This window comes from Neopsephotus bourkii, unplaced genomic scaffold (genome assembly GCF_033783945.1).
Source record: "Neopsephotus bourkii isolate Nb327-2 ecotype Australia unplaced genomic scaffold, CSIRO-AGI_Nbou_v1 NB_53, whole genome shotgun sequence".
Taxonomy (NCBI): domain Eukaryota; kingdom Metazoa; phylum Chordata; class Aves; order Psittaciformes; family Psittacidae; genus Neopsephotus; species Neopsephotus bourkii.
In genome coordinates, this window is record NW_026900570.1 from 1381094 (window position 1) to 1399504 (window position 18411).

The 18411-nt window shown below is 43.3% G+C and overlaps 1 protein-coding gene across 2 annotated transcripts in view; it reads right to left on the bottom strand.

The window, feature by feature from the left end:
• The window catches only part of RHEB (Ras homolog, mTORC1 binding), a 41497-nt gene extending 24185 nt beyond the window's left edge, over positions 1–17312 (bottom strand). Inside the window, exon 1 of one of the 2 annotated variants that reach the window (XM_061349095.1) lies at positions 17077–17312. In XM_061349095.1, the coding sequence (XP_061205079.1) occupies positions 17077–17128 (52 nt within the window). In that variant the 5' untranslated portion in view covers positions 17129–17312. The remainder of the gene's footprint in view (positions 1–17076) is intronic. The other variant, XM_061349088.1, reaches the window with a different exon arrangement.
• Positions 17313–18411: the final 1099 nt, after the last annotated feature.

Below are 18411 nucleotides of genomic sequence, written 5' to 3' on the forward strand. Positions count from 1 at the left end.
AGAGCACATCGGTTTCAAATGCCATTGCAACTGTCAAGGCAAAACAATTGCCAAACTGAGTTTTTACTCATCCTTTTACTTCTTGGACAAGAGCTGTGGTATTTCATCTAGCCTTAAAATTCAAGTTTTACAACATCTGGCAGTTTACCAAGAAGATGAGTAACTGCTCATGGGTGGGCTCATGCACAGCTTGCCTCCCCAAAGAGCACATGCCCTCGCTTTGGTGCCCCATTACTTGCCTGCTGTCCCGATCCCACACCCTTATTCTCCTAGCAATAGGTAGAGGGAAAGCCCAGATAAAATTCTATCTGCAGCCAACTTTGCCCCAACTCCAGGAGACAGAAATGATGCAACTGGCCAGCAATCAAGTCAAACAACAGCTCCACAAGCGAGGCATTGTGCAAGCTTGATTCTGCAGCTGCCCTCTAACATGGCATCTCCACGATGACAGCCACTGGCATCACACAGAAGTTTATCTCAACAGGAAGGATTTCTCAACACTTGAAATCATCTGCACAAGTGATCAGTAAACAATCTGACAGGGTCAAGAACAACAACTACTGAAGAGTTGCAGTTCTCCATTCTGTTAGAATTTTAGATGCAGAGTTTCTTTAACCCATCTTTTTCTATTAAAAAACCATTTATGAACTGTGCTTCATTATAAAACACTTCCAACAAATGGCAGCACCTAATCCACTCCTACCACAAGCCTACCATCTTACCTAAGATGGTCTCTACCTAGATCTACTCAGTTATCAATAGAACAGATTAGTTTAGGTTTTGTACCAAAAGGGTTCAAGAAATTTCATAATGAAATGCTGTCAGCCACATCAAATTAAATCAGGCTTCCTGCATACCAAACTTTCAGTATCTCACAAACAGCTATGCTCAAATTACTACGCTTCTCAGAGATGAAGTTTTCACACTGAAAGTTACACTCAATTTAACTTCAACATTGGTATCCTCATCTTTTTTAATTCAGAATACCAAGAGGCAGAAAATGGAGACACCGGTACTTCCAGTGCAGATTAACTATTCATTCTCAGAGCACAGAAAGGATCTCAGTGACTTCTTGGAGCAGATGGAGGGTAGAGCAAAGGGAATTACAGCACTGCTCTTCAACAAAATCATCTTTCCACAAGATAGTAGATAACCTCAGAACCCATCGCTGGTTCATCATTTGTCTCAGGCTTCATCACCAGCAACTTTCTATGGTTTCTATGATTTCTCCTTTTCTCCTCCACAGATACTAATTATGGCTATGGAGTTGCTAGTTTGCTGACTGTTGCTGCATAGTTCACTGAATTACTCTAACAACTGTAAAAATGATAAATCTGGGTCAATAAAGAATTTTGTTTCTAAACCTCTGGAGACAGTGATATAACGAGTAGTTTGTGTTTTACTCAGATGCAACCTATTTCTACTATTAGACTTCTAATCATGAGGAATTACCATATATAAATATTTACACTGAGCCACAGTTTTTTTCTGCTTTGTAGTGATTGCCTTGTGACATCAAAATATCCGGTATGAGGATACAAGAATAAAAAATGATGCTGACAGGGAAGACTTTTGCTGACACACGGAGCTCAACTGGTGCCCTTGCTCACATGATTCCCATGCTTGATTTGCCACATGCTCCCTTGTCAAAGTGCTGTCTGAGCTTTCGGAAGCACAGACTGAAGGATCTGCTCTTATAGTCCTGTAAGGGCGAAAGCCTGAGGAACTTGATGAGGTATCTTTTGGTAATGTAACGAAGAACCTAAAGAACAGAAGAGAACTTCATGACAAAACAAAAAGCAGATCACCATTTCAGAACAACAAAAGATCTTTTTCAACTTTTGTGGCACTCCATCCCATTGCTATAACTGTCCCCTGCCTTATCCTGATCTACTATTATATAAGGAAATGTATTTCACAGGCTAAGGCAAGGTACTGTAGCACGAATCACTTCTGCTGTAGAGGAGGAGGTTCGCATGACAGTAACATCAAGAACACGAGCTTGCAGGGAGAAAAGAAGACATGCTTATTTCCTTTCCTTTCTGCATTGCACAATTATCTTGAGGTTTATCAAAGGTATTCCTCTGCAAGCCAGAAGAAATCTGAGAAGCAGTCATTTAGAAAGGAAGTCAGATGACTTCCTTTATATTCTTCAGATTTCAAAGCAGTTGGTCAAACTCACAGCTCTTCCTAGGGTGTCAGTGATGAGCCTTCAAAACACAAATGAAGAGACCTAATAATGCTACCTAAACCATGTTTTCTGTAAATAAAGCAAGAAGAGAGTGTGTGCTTTATTCCTTGTATGTAACAAGAACCCTGCTCGATCCTGCAAGCAGCAATCATCCCTCAACATTTACTTACACTTCATTGCAAGGTATTAGGTATACAGGCAAGTATGTAGAGAAAAATTCCATTGTCTTCCCTCAACAGCTTAGTTGTCACTTAGAATCATAGAATAGTTAGGGTTGGAAAGGACCTTAAGATCATCAAGTTCCAAACCCCCTGCCATGGGCAGGGACACCTCACACTAAGCCATGTCACCCAAGGCTCTGTCCAACCTGGCCTTGAACACTGCCAGGGATGGAGCATTCACAACTTCCTTGGGCAACTCATTCCAGTGCTTCATCACTCTCACAGGAAATAACTTCTTTCTTCTTTTTTTTCCCCTCTAAAGAGGGGAAACTTAAAAGTTTTAACCCATTACCCCATGTCCTATCACTACAGTCCCTAAGGAAGAGTCCCTCCCCAGCATCCCTATAGGCCCCCTTCAGATACTGGAAGGCTGCTATGAGGTCTCCATGCAGCCTTCCCTTCTCCAGGCTGAACAGCCCCAACTTTCTCAGCCTATCTTCATACGGGAGGTACTCCAGTCCCCTGATCATTCTCGTGGCCCTCCTCTGGACTTGTTCCAACAGTTCCATGTCCTTTTTATGTTGAGGACACCAGAACTGCACACAGTACTTCAAGTGGGGTCTCATGAGAGCAGAGTAGAGGGGCAGGATCACCTCCTTCGACCTGCTGGTCACACTCCTTTTGATGCAGCCCAGGATACAGTTGGCTTTCTGGACCGCAAGCACACACTGAAGCTGGCTCATGTTCATTTTCTGATCAACCAGCACCCCCAAGTCCTTCTCCACAGGGCTGCTCTGAATCTCTTCTTCCAAATACTTCCAGGCATCTGTTTTGTCTCCACTTAAGACAGTAACCTCAGCAAAGGATTGCCAGAAGAAACCTTTTAGTTATTTTACCATGTAGTCCAGCTACATCTGCTTGTTATACCTGCTGCCAGAAAAACAGTGCCACAGTTTGCCTTTTAATAAGGGAAAGCAATTTTAATTTCACGTGTTTAATATCAGTTTATCAAAATGGAAAAACCATTATAAGGCTTAAAAAAATTCCAGTAAACTTCTGTGGCACGTATCTCATCTGGCCATGGTATGCATCCATAGGTGGTTGCATCCAAGATGCTTTAAAAAAGGTCAAGTGAACTGCATCCTGGGGTCTCCTAACTATTAAGGAAATTCAACATTCATACCCCAGACAGTCAACCAATAGTTGCTAAGATAAATACCATCCTCTCTGCTCCCTTCAGGCTTCCTGCAGAAGCTGTGCATTCCTGCAGCACCTTCCCACCTTCCTCCCCACAGTACCATGCCCAAAGTATTTCAGGTGGTGGTAGAAATTGAGGCAACCTGACTCTGCTGCTAGCCTAATTATCAAGCATATTTCTAAATTACAAGTTACACAGTACAACTTGATATGCAGCACTTCTGTCCTGGTTTCAGCTGGGCAGAGGCTTTTTCCTAGTAACTAGTACAGTGCTGTACTTCGGGTTTAGGATATGAATGTGATGACACACTGATGTTTTAGTTGTTGCTGAGCAATGCTTATATTAAATTGAGGACTTTTCAGGTTCTTAAGCCCTGCCAGCAATGAGGCTGGCAGGGGGGAGCAAAGTGGGGTGAGCACAAGAAGCTGGGAGCCGATACAGCCAGGACAGCTGATCCAAACTGGCCCAAGGGATATTCCATACCATACAATGTCATGCTGAACAATAAAACTGGGCTGAGGAAGCAGAGGCCGGCTGCTTGGGGACTAGCTGGTCATCAGTCAGTAGGTGATGAGCAACTCTACTGTGCATTACTCGGTTTGTATGTTCTTTTATCATCATCATTATTATTATTTTCCATTTCTTTTCTGTCCTATTAAACTGTCTTTATCTCAACCTACAAGTTCTCCCATTTTTTCAAATTCTTCTCCTCATCCCACTTGAGTAGAGCTAACGAATGGTTGTGCAGTGCTTAGCTGCTTGATAGGTTAAAACCACAACCACCTCTAAAGGTAAGTTTATTAAGCTTAAAGATCAGACCCTAATGTTTCAATTTATGACACACTTAGACTGAAAGAACCCGAACTTTGTACTGATCCCCCCCCCAAGAGGGGAAAATTCAACTTGTACTGCTGGGTAGAAGCCAAGTCCTCTCTTCCTGTGCACACACTTCAAGCAGCTAATTAGGTATTTGAGTAAACTTGACCTTTCCTTGGATCATCAGCTATGTACAACATGAAATGTCTTTGAAAGATACTTTTAGTAACAGTCGTTGTTTCATTATGAAATCAGTTTTAATTGCCATATCATTAGAAATAAAAATGTGTATCTCTTGCTTTAATGCATTCCATGCATTCCCCTTTTCCAAGATTTTCATTTCAGCACAAGAGAATGAGCTCTCAACTTCCAGTCAGCTCTTCCTTGATGCTAAAGATCACTGGGGTGTAAAACTTAAATTACCTTCCTGCAAGCCAGAAATACCAGGACTAGCAGATTCTAAGCACTTCCTCAAGAAGTGGATCTTTCCAGCTGGAGTTGCCAGATCCAGATCTCCACACACTGCACAAACACTGCCCTTACTGCGCTTGCAGCACAGTTGAATCTAATAGCAGAAGCCAATGAACTCTATGCACACCGCATGGGATAAAACAGCTGCTTAGGTTTACCAGGGGTTTGCAGCCATAATTTTTTCTTTTTTTCATTTCTACACGACTGGCTGAAGTTAACACCAGCTACTTTAAGTTACAAGTTTTTTAAACTTGTTTCTACTGGAAGCCAGGATAAACTGTTCTCTTCCTTTCACTGCAAATCTGTTCTGTTCCTGATGTATAAGACCTCCTTATCTACACCAGTAACAGAGAAAGACTTTAACAGCACAGAACTCTCAGCAAGATCAAAGATTTCAGTCTTTCAATGGATCAGTACTGTTTAACTGAAATGCAGTCATCTTCCTTGAACAGGATCTTTACAAGGACTGGAGCTACAGCATTCGCTGTTGCCAACACTGTGGTCACCATACCTCATCACTGCTTACAACCAGGACAGAGCAGAGAGTACGTTCTGAAAATATCAGTGAAATTCTGCTGGCACAGTTTTAAAAAGGCATGTCTGGATCTTGTCCCTGAGTGTATCGTAATGCCAAGTAAACCGCTGGAAATTCAGCTGAAATGGCGAGGAATGGACCCTCTTGGCAGTACTACCGAAATGCATGTGACCACAGGACCTCCAGATTCTTCTTGGAATTGCAAGAACAGTAAGACAGGCATTTCTCTCCTCCTTGTCGTGCGATGACAGAAGGCAAACACCTGACAAAATCCTGACAAGAGAGCAATGGTAACATCCCCTTCTTTTCGTAGCATCACCCAAGCAAATAATGGGATTATACATCCAGCAACTATAGCTAAGACATTTCAACCTTACTCCAAGGGGAGCTCCACAGAACTTTTTGCCAACCTGTAGCAAAAGCTGGAAGATACTACTGATTTGTCTCAACAGCAGCAAGCTACTTTTGTAACTTATTAAACATACATGAAAATAAAGCTGCGTAATAATCATTACAAGATTTTAGCAACAAAAGGCAGCTTCAGCCTGCAGCAGTATGTATGACTATAAAGTAGTCAGTCAATGGTAGCAGGCTTTTCATGTCTACACTGATGGTTCGAAGTCTGATGAACCCAATGTCAACAAATGCCAGCAACATATACTGCAGCCAAAACCCGACTTTCATAGAAAGTCATGCTGCTACTGGCATTCAACATCAGCACACCGAGCTATTTACTTGCCATGACCTTCATTAGTGGAAGTTCCCAAACCTGCATGAAGCATGAGGAACTGCAGAACCACCCTGACAACACAGAATTACAGAACAGCTTGGGTTGGAAGCAACCTTAGTCATCCAACTTCACCTGCCCACTATGGGCAGGGACATCTTCCACTAGACCAGGTTGCTCAAAGCCCCATTCAATCTGGCCTTGAACACTTTCATCTCTTAGCACAAACCAGAAAAGATGTCTTCAGGGATCCTGACTGACAAAGATTAGCACTGCCTCTCCCTTTCACCAGTGGAGCAGGACATGGCCAACTCCATCACACCTCTGTTAACAGATGCATAGGCAGACACTGACACAGTCTTTACTAATGATCATACTGCTGAGCCTTGACAACTTTAACTCTCCTGCACTAGCCCAAGGCTGCTGTGGATCTATATATAACATGCCAACACAAAAACCGGTATGCCTAAGCTTCCTCTACAAAAATTGTCTCTCCCTCATCAGATTCAGATAACTTTGGGTAAGTTACTATTGTCCAATTCAAACCTAGAACTTGTTCAAATTAAGTTCGTAGGCATTTTTCATTTTCCTTCTGCTTAATATATGAAGTTCCTCCCATCTATTAATGGGAGTTGAAGAAAGCCACAGTCTGTTAAATTCCATCTTTATACCATAGCACTTTATACAGCTAGAGTTAGTCATTAACCTTTCCCCACTAACTCTGATAGCAAGCTTTCTTCTGTTACATACCCAATCAACAGTACAGAGCAGCCCCTGAATGTGGAGGATATTCTGTTAACAGTAAGATTTACAGTAATAATATACCAAAAATCACAGCCAGACAGACATGGTAAGGCACCAGGAAAAAAACCCCAGCAGACTCTGGAGAACAGATAACACCATGCCAAGTACCAGAAGAATCATCAGAGCCCCAGCCTTGGGAAATTTTAGGGGAATTTAAGAAAAACATCCATCAGATATGACATGACATAGTTTATTTTGCCGTAGGGCAGAGAAGACAGACTAGGTAACCCTTGGTTGCTACTGCAATACTATAAAGTTCTTGCCTGTTACAGCAGCCACCTGGCTTTCTTAGCTTCCTAACCAGTGTGTAGCCACCCACTGGCTCACAAGGTATTTCACATTAAGAATTTTCAAAGAGGAATCACACTTTTAACAGTTCATAATATTCAGTACAAAAATGTCATAATAGAGAACTCTGATCCTTGCAAGGAAGAACAACAACAAAACCACAGAACAAACAGGAAAAAAAAACCCACCCTACACCCCATTCCCACCTTCCCCCCAACCATTTGAAAATACCCAGGAAGGTAATTGAATATGACAGTTGCAAGTTGACATTAAACCATTTTTTCCATTTAGATTGTCTTTCACAAGTGGAAAGTCCTCCAGCCAGCCCCACTCCAGCACCCAAGGAAGCACTTGCCAACAGGAGCTGGATTCTTTACTTCCCAGCACTCCACTAGCACAACTACGCAACTTGGACAAGCAGTTGAGTATCAAGCTACAGTTTAAGACAATTTCAGGCCAACCTTCAAGAAACAGAGCAGTACCTTGTGTGTGTCTGCTATACAAGTGTCAACAGAAATAAAATTCTTAAGAGTGCAATAGTGATTATTACTCTGTTATTACCCAGTTAAATCATAAATTAATCCAGCTAATCTTAAATTCAAGTCTATTTCAAACAGTATCTTAAGAAATTAAGTATATCCCACCTACTTGGCAGAAATGAATGAAATGTTAACTATTACAGGCAAACAGGTCAAGGGCCAAGATATACCATTTGTACAGCAAAGACTTTCAGTAGTTGCTTACTTCCTTATCCTGGCTATTTGGAAAATAATCCACATCTTATTTTTTTGTTTTCACACTTCCATGCTGAAAGAGGTACAGCCCAACTTTCCTCACAATAAGCTGCCCCTAAATCTTGGGTCCCTTTTCCATACTGTCCCTTTTCCTCCTTACCAACCTTCACCTTTAAACCCTTTCAACTTTTGGGATGTAGAGCCCATGTCCATGCATAAGCGGCTGGATACCATAACGATGGGATGTTCATATGACCATTTTCAGCAAAACTACAGTCTCACCATGCACTATATATTGCGTATAACATAGTGTGTTTTTAAGATCACAATCTTTTTGCCTGGAAATGCAAAGAGAGAAGGCATCATCTTATTTTTCTGTACTACCATTAACTTAGACTTGTTTCATAGCAGTTGGCTGTGACAAAAATACAACCCAATGCTAGGCTTACAAACACCATCTAAGACACTACTCTAGAAGAAATATCAACAAGCTAGTCAATGAAACAGTCCTGGAAGTTTCACTTTTAACTCTTCCTCTGTCTTCTCATCACACTCAGGATAAAAGTGGGCAGTTAATAAAGGACAAGCAGAGCAAAGGTTTGGGTGTCATAAGACTCCTTGATACACTCTTTAGAAAGAATAAGATTTTGAAGCATTCAGATAACTTTCTACTCTTATCAGCCTTACTGTTCATAAAAAATTAAATAACCTTATATTGAAACAATTTTTAGATTGAAGTTTAGCAACCACAAAAGGCTTATGAGAATTTTGTCAAACTTTTTCTCCAAACATGAAAAAAGTCAAAACAGCACAACTAAGATCTTCTATTAGAAACACATTTAAAAGAAAGCAACACAGAATGTAGTACAGCAAACTAAGAAACATGGTGCTTGTTTATATGCACATTTTAAAGCATAAACTTCCATTTCTAATTAAAAAAGCTAATTCTGAAACAGATTTTAGAACACCAAAGATTTGTTATTAATGGAGGACCAAGCCTTGAAGCAAAACACACTTTACTGCATTAATGTCAAGTGCTTGATTGTTTTGACAGTTTGTAGGACAGATTTAATAGAGTTTTCCTGCATAATATGCATCCCAGCTCTTTTGCATATAGCTACTGTACCTTTAGAGGACGTTGTACATCTTGAATGAAGCTTTGGCAATATAATCTGACAAGCTGTTGAAGCCAGACAGATGTATCCCACTAACTAAGGAGACAATGTTGTCAAGAGATGCTTTCATATCATAATTTTATATTACACTTGCACATGTTCACACCCACAGACAGAAGACCACTTATGTATTCCCTCTTTTTCCAAATTAAAATTCATTTTACTCAGTACTCCACAGAATACAAATAACTAGCTAAGACTGTCATGCATGCTGCTCTGGTTCCTGTGATCTGAAATACCTAAGAATTCTGATACCTATTCCAGAAGTATTAACTCCTCTTACTTTGAGACTGCAGTGTAATATTAAGAAAAGAGATCTGAAAGGAAATTTCACTGTTTAAAGCACAATCTATCAGGGAACTGTGGTATCTTCAGTTCATATCTATTTAATACAGAAGCACCACACCTTTTCTGAACAAGCCTTCACAGGGTTTTTCATTCTTTAAAAGGCCTTCAGAAATCATTCACTTAGTCTTATGCCTCAGAAGATTAATTCCTGGTAACTATCCACAAACTCTAAAGGATTTCATCCAAATTAAACTGCTATAAACTTCCTCCTCATGTTCTAGGCACAAGTTCTCTAATTCACATAAGAAGTCCACCAGAAATTCCAAGTAGGCTTCCTTTTTGCAGAAGCCCCAAGACTCAAGCTATTCTTCGCTTGTCTTCATCTTGACTGATACATTGTGCTTGATAATCCAAAATCTGCACTTTTCAGAACTTGTAGCATATTTATACCACTACCTTTTTCACCCCTATCTCATCCTGCATCCTTCATACAACTATATTCAAAATTCACACGTACAGTAATTAAAGTCCATGTGGTAAACTGAAAAAGAACCAGTTCACCTAAACAGATTAAGTAGTTGTGAATCATCTCTATACTGCAATAGTGTCAGTAAATACCTACGACTAAAGGAGTCAACCAGGTTAAGGAGTTAATTCGTAATTGCAGGAAACTGATTTTGTAGGGTATTTCAGCAAACACAGAAGATTACTCTGAAAAGCAACAGAGCTTTTAAATTTGTTCAAACTGGTTTTCTAACTAGGGAGGCAATCAGTGATTCTGGATGCCTTACACTTCTTTGTACAGGTTGTAGTGAGGTAGGTGTCAGTTTCTCTTGCTAAGTAACAAGTAATAGGACAAGAAGAAACGGCCCCAAGTTGTGCCAGGGGAGGTTTAGGTTAGACATTAGGAAAAATTCCCTCACTGGAAGGGTTGTCAACCACTGGAACAGGCTGCCCAGGGAAGGAGCTGAGTCATCATCCCTGGAGGTAATTTATAAGATGCATAGATGTGGCACTTAGGGCATACTTGGCAGTGCAAGGCTTACAGTTGAACTTGATGATCTTAAAACATTTTTTCCAACCTAGATGATTCTATGATTGTATTCTGGAGCAAAACACCTGCACCACCAAGCAGTTCCAGAAAATTCTAGATCACATCACTTGAAGCATCATCTGGATTTGAAGACTTCAGAATGTGGTTTAGATTTACCCAGGTCAAACATCTTTCTTTGCCTCAATTCTGTATGAAATGTTTAAATAATCTTCTGTAGTCAAATCTAATCAAGAATCTTGAAAAACATTTCCCCACCTTTACAAGGCTATCTTTTTCTGTCAAGGGAACTACTCAGGTTCAAAAGGCCTGCTGTGGAATGTTTAGGAAAAAGCATTAACGCTTATCTGGAGTGATGGAGAAAAATACTTTCAGATATAGTTTCAGAACAGGTCTGACTGAAGCGAAGTCTGGATGGCCACAGAGAGCCTGCTCTACTCTCCCCCGAATAGCTCACACTTCTGTCCCCACTCCCTCTTGTCAGGGTTGTACATTCAAAGCTGACCAGATGAATGATACAAAAACTCTTCCTTCTGGCTCCTTCACTTTACAAAGAAATCAACTGCCTGAGGTGGTTCCCAGGCCCCCAGCACACCAGAGCCAGCACCCAAGTGAGGGTAGGAAGGTGCAACTTCCAGCCACAGCAGAGTTAGTTCCACTTGCCCCACACAGTTCATTTGCATCTGCCTTCATTACATAGCAATTAAAAAAGAAAGTGTCAGGGACATCTCTTGGGAAAAACTGCCCTCAACGCACATTTCAGCACTTTGTTCGAAAACTGCCTCAGTTTACTTCCTTGCTACAATTTCAATGCAACCATCTTCTTCCACCCCAGGAAATTCAGCATCCACTGTACTTTGTATTCCTCAAGACAGAAATATAATCTTGAAGAGCCCACATTCATATGTTTTTAGTAAATTTAATTATCTTAAATCTCATTAAGAGATCTGTCAGGCAACATGTAACATGGACTTTATTCACATTCTTCCCATTTTCCCCATCCCACATACCCTCATTTGCAGGAGAGTTGTGATCAGTGTGCCAAAAACAGAAGAAAGCAAATGTCCTGACCAGGATTGGAAGAGAGAAATTTTAAGCAATCACCACTCTCTCCAACTCAAGAAGCACATTTTGGTTTCTCACATTATCAAATTCACAACAAATTTGCCGTTCACTTCAAATATAGTCCCTGGAAAACAAAAGGAAGCCTATCATGTCCTTAAGGAGACAGATCCACCACTGACAAGGGCAGCTTCGTGTTTTTACATACCGTGCTTCATGTCTGCAGTTTCCGATTTGAGAAAATTTGAGATGCCACCGGGCAATTTTGACTCATGCAGGATTTGCAGAGATTGAGTGCATTATGAACATCCCACAGAGAAGCTGTTTCAATTTTAGATTGAGCACGCAATTAAGTTGAGCAGTTTTTAAAATACACCCTTGAATGTCACCTTCAGGAAAGCTACAGGAAGTTAATCATAATTGGTAGTTTATCACATTTTAGCCTGCTCTTCTAATCCCAAACATGTGGTTATGCTAAGTTTCCACAGCAGTGTGTACCGCAGAGGTTTACTCAGAACCTACACTTAAGGCAGTGTAGTATATCTAAATGAAATGCTTAGACTTTCTATAGCTTATAAATTGCAGGAGCTACATTCCACTTGGTTTCTCCTGTCAACATTAACTCGAAGTTGAGTAATCAAATACCAAATCTCAAATATACAAGCAAAACCTGCAAGTGTTACCCTTAAAGAGATGCGAGTAGGCAATTTAAGAGTTAAGCTTGGAACAGTGTCCTCAAATAACCCTACTGTGGCTTGATATTACAGCTGAACATGCTGCCTCTAGTGCTTCCAGCTACTGCTATCAAATGCGCTGTAGCAACTTTCACTGTCGAACAGTGCAGTCAGTCACACCAAAATGCAATTAAAGCTGGCATTTCCAGCCTCATTTCAGTCCCCCGGTAGCTGCAGCCTTTCCTTTTAGCAGCATTGCTGCACCCCGGCAGCGCAAATGCAGCCCTAACAAGCAAAACTCTGTGAAAATATTGGCACTTAGTAGGGACTCGGCAGAATGTTAACCTCAGGTATCGGCTGGATCCCGAACCGCTCAATTTTCCTGTTAAATCTCAGGCTTTCCAGCACTGTGGACACAACCAATACTGCAAACCAAATTACAGCACACGACAGCAGTAATTTCTCCATTCCTTCTCTCTTGACATTTACACGGGCAATTTATTGCCTGCTAAAATTACCACTTCCCTCTGCCCAATATCAAAGGGCTACCTCCTCAGGGCAGCATACTACTGTGCGAACAGATGCCATCTTTCAGAAGTGAAAAGCAAAGCCTCAGCTCCATTTTACAATACAAGCCTCCTAATATTCAAATAACTCATGTTTTCAAAACAGTACGTACATTTTATCCCAACCATTATTCTTAACACTTACAGGTACATACTAATGGTACTGCTTTTTCTGCCTTTCTTGCTTTCAAGCAAGGTGGAGGGGGGAAGAAGTGTTTTTTATTTAAACTTAACACAGCCACCTGAAAGCCTTTCCCTATAAATCTAACCTTGACAGATAATTTTGTTCAATCATAGTTTTTCTGCTACCTGCATGCTGCAGTCCCAGATTGTGACTACTTCTGCCTGCAGCATGGACTTCTCCCCACCTACGCAAAAAAAAAGTCAATTTATTTAGCTGTGAAAGAAAATAGGTATGTCAGCACTAATGTAACTGGCCTTCCCCCTCAGAACTATAAACTGGCCAGGGAGCATTTTCAGATCAACAGTCCAAACGTGTAAAATTTAGAAACAGAATTCCTGTTTCTGGAAGTACATCTGTAAGCATGAGCTACATGAACAGCAAAAGCCAAATCAGGCTGAGATAGTAACCTACAACTGAAGCAGCTGATCCAGACAACACCTCCCTGCTTATCTTAAATCAATCAGCTCAATGTAATACAAAGAATCCCAGTAATAAGCTACTTTTGAGATGATCTAAGATACCTCTTCTTTCATATAGGCACTTGTGGTCTGAATTTATGTATTTCTTCTATAAAAAAACAGAACACAAAGCATTTTGGACAACCATATGCTGCTTTTTAGAGCAGCTGTTACTCTGAGGAGATTCAGAAAATCTTAAGACTTACTTATTTTCATGCAAATCCATTATTTCCAATTATATGGGATATATTATGACCAAAATACAAAGATTCTTCTCAGTGAAGGCAGGAACTTTTAAAAATTTTATGCTTCATCATGCATAAGACAGATTCTTTTCCAGAATCAAATCACAAGTAGCTGGTCTGCTCTGGTCACGTATCAAATAACAGTAATCAAAGTCAAGTTCCTCTCACTGTGAAACTAGCAGATTTGGGGATTAAATCCATCTAATTTCTACTCTGAACCTCACTGAGAGAAACACACATAATGGAATTTAACTTTTTTAGACCAATTTAAGCCTGAGCAAAAACCAAAGGAGACATTCTTGTGTGATTTTGTCTAGCATCATGCCACAACCTGTATTCTATATCTATACATAATTGGCCTTCCTCATCAAAAAACAAGTCCCGAAGTTCCTGGCAAATACTCTGTCTGCATCTTTGAAAGTACATCTGCTTGGGAATTCATAGGCTCCCACTGTGATCTCTCCCATCAGCAAAGAATATTAGTTTCATATATGAAAGGGTTGATGGTAGTGTTGAAAGATAGAGGGAGTGTTTTCAAACAAGCAGACTCCTGAATTTTCTGAGAACTACTGTATCAGAATACCACTCCCAACCTCTTGTCTATCTGACAACAGCACTGGGGTAAGAATAAAATTTAATTAAATTATATAATACATTATATTCATGTATTGAAATAAAATTTAATAAAAAGAAACAAAGGCTTAGCATGAAGCCAGTACAAGATTCAGATTCATGGTCAAGCCTGGCTATTACTATACACGCTCATAAACTGAAAGATCTGCAAAACCGTTGAATCACTAACTACAGGGAACAGATCAGTGCTTGAAATATGTCATCAAAGCCTGGCTATTTCAACACGTAATTGACAGAGACACAGGAAAAAAAAACTCACTATTTTCTGATTAGCTTTGTCTCAAACACCATACAAATCACAAAGAAAGCATGCAGCTTCGCAGATCAGGTCACCCAAGCATTTATGCTAACCTTATAAAACTATAAACATTTTACAGCTCAGCAGAGTTAGCCACCCTCATTCCAGGGTCAAGATTAATACTACTGGCAAAGCAAGGTAGCTCCCTAATTATAAAAGCAAATTGAGGAAACATTTTCATCCAGTCCTTCAGATTTTGGAATTACTCCTCATCTTAACAAACATCAGCTCTATTCAGATGTTCCATTTTCCCCAGAAGAAACTCTCTTCATTTTCTACCACCCAAAAGCTGGTTGTCCTAAGAAGAGACTAAATCCTTTCTTAGCCAGGGTTCAAGCAATATTCTTGACACCATAATATAAAGCAAGACTTACTTAAAAGCTTCTTTGAAACTAAACTGAGTGGCTATCCTCCTGAACTTTAGGAGGCATACCTGGACAAGCACAGGACCCAATCTGTATCTCACAGTTTCACTTTCTTGTTTTTCTAGCAACTTTACAAGATGGAAATAAGTCCCCAAGGGCCTGTTTCTACTGCTTAAACTTTTACATAAGTACTTGCCTATAAACGTCATGCTTCTGTATTTGACAAGAGTAACACTGCAGTTTTAAAATGCAAGATTTTCACGTAAGATGTAACACAGAATTGTCAAGGACAATGAAAGGAAAATACATGAAACCAGGATTCCATCCCCCAATTAGTTAGTTAATTCTACATTCACATAACTTGTAGTTGTCCTAATAAAACTGATTTTGTCCCATTAAGCCTAATACCACACTAGTCTCAGAAAACTAGCTTAAATACTTCAGCAGTAAGTTTTAATAGACATCAGGTAATTTTTTGCCTGTCCTTTCTGTATTAGTATTGCTCAAAACATCACCAGATTAACAATACTACACTTCTCTGCTTTTCCTCAACTGAGCACATACCCTACAGATTTCTTGACTACTGCTTGTCAACAGTTAAAAGACTAAAGCTCAACAGTGCACCCAAGCCCCCAGCACAGACATCTAAAGAACAGAATTTCAAGCATTCTTCCATCCCACTTACACTGACCATTGCTTGTTTTCACCAGTGCTCGAAAAATAAAAACAGAGAAGAAAACATAACACACAGGACAGACAATGAAACACACTGCAACAAATAATGTCAAATACACTTTGCACACTAATCAATCTACTAATCACTGCTCCTTTTAAAGACTAGACAAATTCATCATCCTATTTACACTGCCCCATCTCAAAGTCAGGCTGCAGTTACATACAAAATCTAAGAAACAGCTCCACTTATTTAACTTTTTTTTTGTAATCTTAAAAAAAAAGCCTTTTTTAAAGGGTTCTTTTCACTGAGTGCATAATGAAAGATAGATTACTGATTCAGCCACTACTTTAATGTAAAAAGACCTTTTATAGCAGCATATCTCTCTGTAGCATCTTCTTTTTCTTCCGACCACACATTATCTTCAGCATTGATCTAAGCTTTTAAGTCTAATCGATTAGGATTGCTGTGCTACGTCTTACTCCCCTCTGCTCTAAGAACCCGAACGTTCAAACAGCTGAAACTGTTTTCCATCAAATGCAGTGAATACAGGAGGAAAAGATTACAGGTGCGGGCAGTTATGGCACAAACCCCCTGTCAGCTGCTACAGACTTGTGCTGGACTCTTCCAGGAGGTTCCTCCACGCAGCTCAGCTCGCGCTGGGTTGTACCAGCGGCGCTGCGCAAGAGCAGCATCGTCCCGCGCTGAGGACACGGGTGGTCAACGCGGCCCCCCGGAACCGGGAGTGCGCCCAGCCCCACAGCCGGCTCCGTTATGCGTCGATGCGGGCATGAAACACCTCCTCGGAGGCGAAAATGGCCAGAAATAGGCAACAGGTCAACCCAGCTTCCCCTTGGTGGTCAAAACTGGCTCTAAATCCTGCCTAGGGCGCGTCTAGAGAGAGTTCGATCACGGCTCCCCCGAGGCAGTGGGACCAAAGCGCTCCCGGTCCGCCCCTCTTCCCTTACCGGGCCCCGGAGCTGACAACCACCCATGCCGACAGCGCCCGGCGGGGCCCTCGTCCGCCGGGAACGGCAGCACAAGGGTGTGGGGGGAGGCTGACCCCTCTGGGGTGGGCTGCCAGCACACCGACAGCCGCCAGGGGAGCCGAGACCCTTCTCCTCTGCCCAGTTCTCCGAGGCCGCACCGCGCTGAGGGAAGGCCCGGCCGGGAGGTCGAAACTTCCTATTAAGGGCCCCGCGCCCGCAGCCCCGGGCCCGCAGAGCTCTGCGGCGCCGCCATGGCGGGGCCCGCCCGCCCGCCGCGGCTGCGCGCTCCCGGCGGCGGGAAGCGGCCCTCCCCTCCCTCTCCTCCCCGCCGCCGCCGCTGCTGCTGCACCTGCTGCCGCGAGGGAGGGCGATGCGGCGGGGCCGGGCAGCGGGGCGCTGCACAGCCCGGGACGGGACGGCGCGCCCCAACGGCCCGCCACCCCACACACGCCTCCTCCCCCTCGCTCCTCACGGCGCGCCCCACACTCACCCACGCTCCGGTAGCCCAGGATCGCGATCTTGCGGGACTTGGACGGCGGCATCTTCTCCCCGCCCAGCCCCGAACCACATCAAGGGCGGCGGCTGCGGCGGCGGCGGTGTCGGTGTCGGCGGGCAGCTGACGGGGAGCGGGGCGCGCCGCCAGCGACATGCGGCGAGGAGCGGAGGGGGAGGGGCGGCGGAGCGGCGGCCCGACCGCACGGGACCCGCGGCGCCTGGCAGCAGCGGTGGCGCCCGCCCCACGTGACCGCCGGGCTCGCCAGCCCCTCACGTACCTGTGCGTCACGCGTCACAGGCCGGAGCGGCGACCTCGCCGCCGCCGAGAGCCGGCGCCAGGCGCCGCGAGGGGAAAAACTCCCTGCGTCATGCCTTCCCCCGGCCCGCCCCCCGCGCGGGCCGATTGGCTGTTGTGGCGGCAGAGCGGGCGGTGATTGGCGGAGGGCGGCCAGCCTGCGGTTAACAGACGGAGTTCAAAGCGGAGGGCGAGCGGGGAAATTGAAGATTGGGCGGGAGGACGGCCGGAAGCTGCGCGCGCGCGGCCGCCGCAGGGGTGGTTGGTGAGTCCCGCGCTGCGGGCTCCAACGGCCGCCGCGCCCCTGAGCGGGGAGCGTTACCCTTACCCGCCATCACCGGCGCTGCTTCTCGGGCCCGGGGAGCGGCTGCACGGCCACACGGAGAACCCGAACCGCTGTCCCTTGGTGGCCCAGAGCGCTGCAGGCCGTTGGCAGCTGCCGGCTTCCCTTTCAGGGCAGTAGGCAGCCGGCTGCGCTGACAGCCCGTAGACCCGGAGGCTCCAAGGAGACCGGCGCCGGGCCGCCCGTCTCTAAGACGGTCTCTCCGTCGGGATGTGGCGCTTGTTTAAAATCATGTCGGGGATTCTTCGGAGCGTTCCCTTCAGGGCGTCCTGAGAGCGTTCCAAATCACGCAGATAAACGTCTGGGGAAGCGCTGGTTTTGTGCATCTGTGAAGTGTTGGCAGTTGCAGTGAAGTGAAGGGAGTTTCTGCGTGTGGAGAAATATCGCTAACTGAGATCCAAGCGGTGGTGGGTTTTCCACCTGGAAAAAAGTGAGTGCTGCAGGTGATAATAGTGACTTAAACACTTAATGGATGCAGAAGTTCAGGGAGAAAGAGAATAGGAAACATGCCTTTCCCCCCTCTTCTGCTACTTATTTTGGACACACTTTTGGTGATACCCATTTCACATTTTCTTGAAAAGTGAACATTACTTAGAAATACATTGGGGTTTTACATGCATCTTGTCCCTTTTGGGGTTACGCTGGTACCTAACATGAAAATATGCCAGGGAACAACTCCCTGATAAAAATAA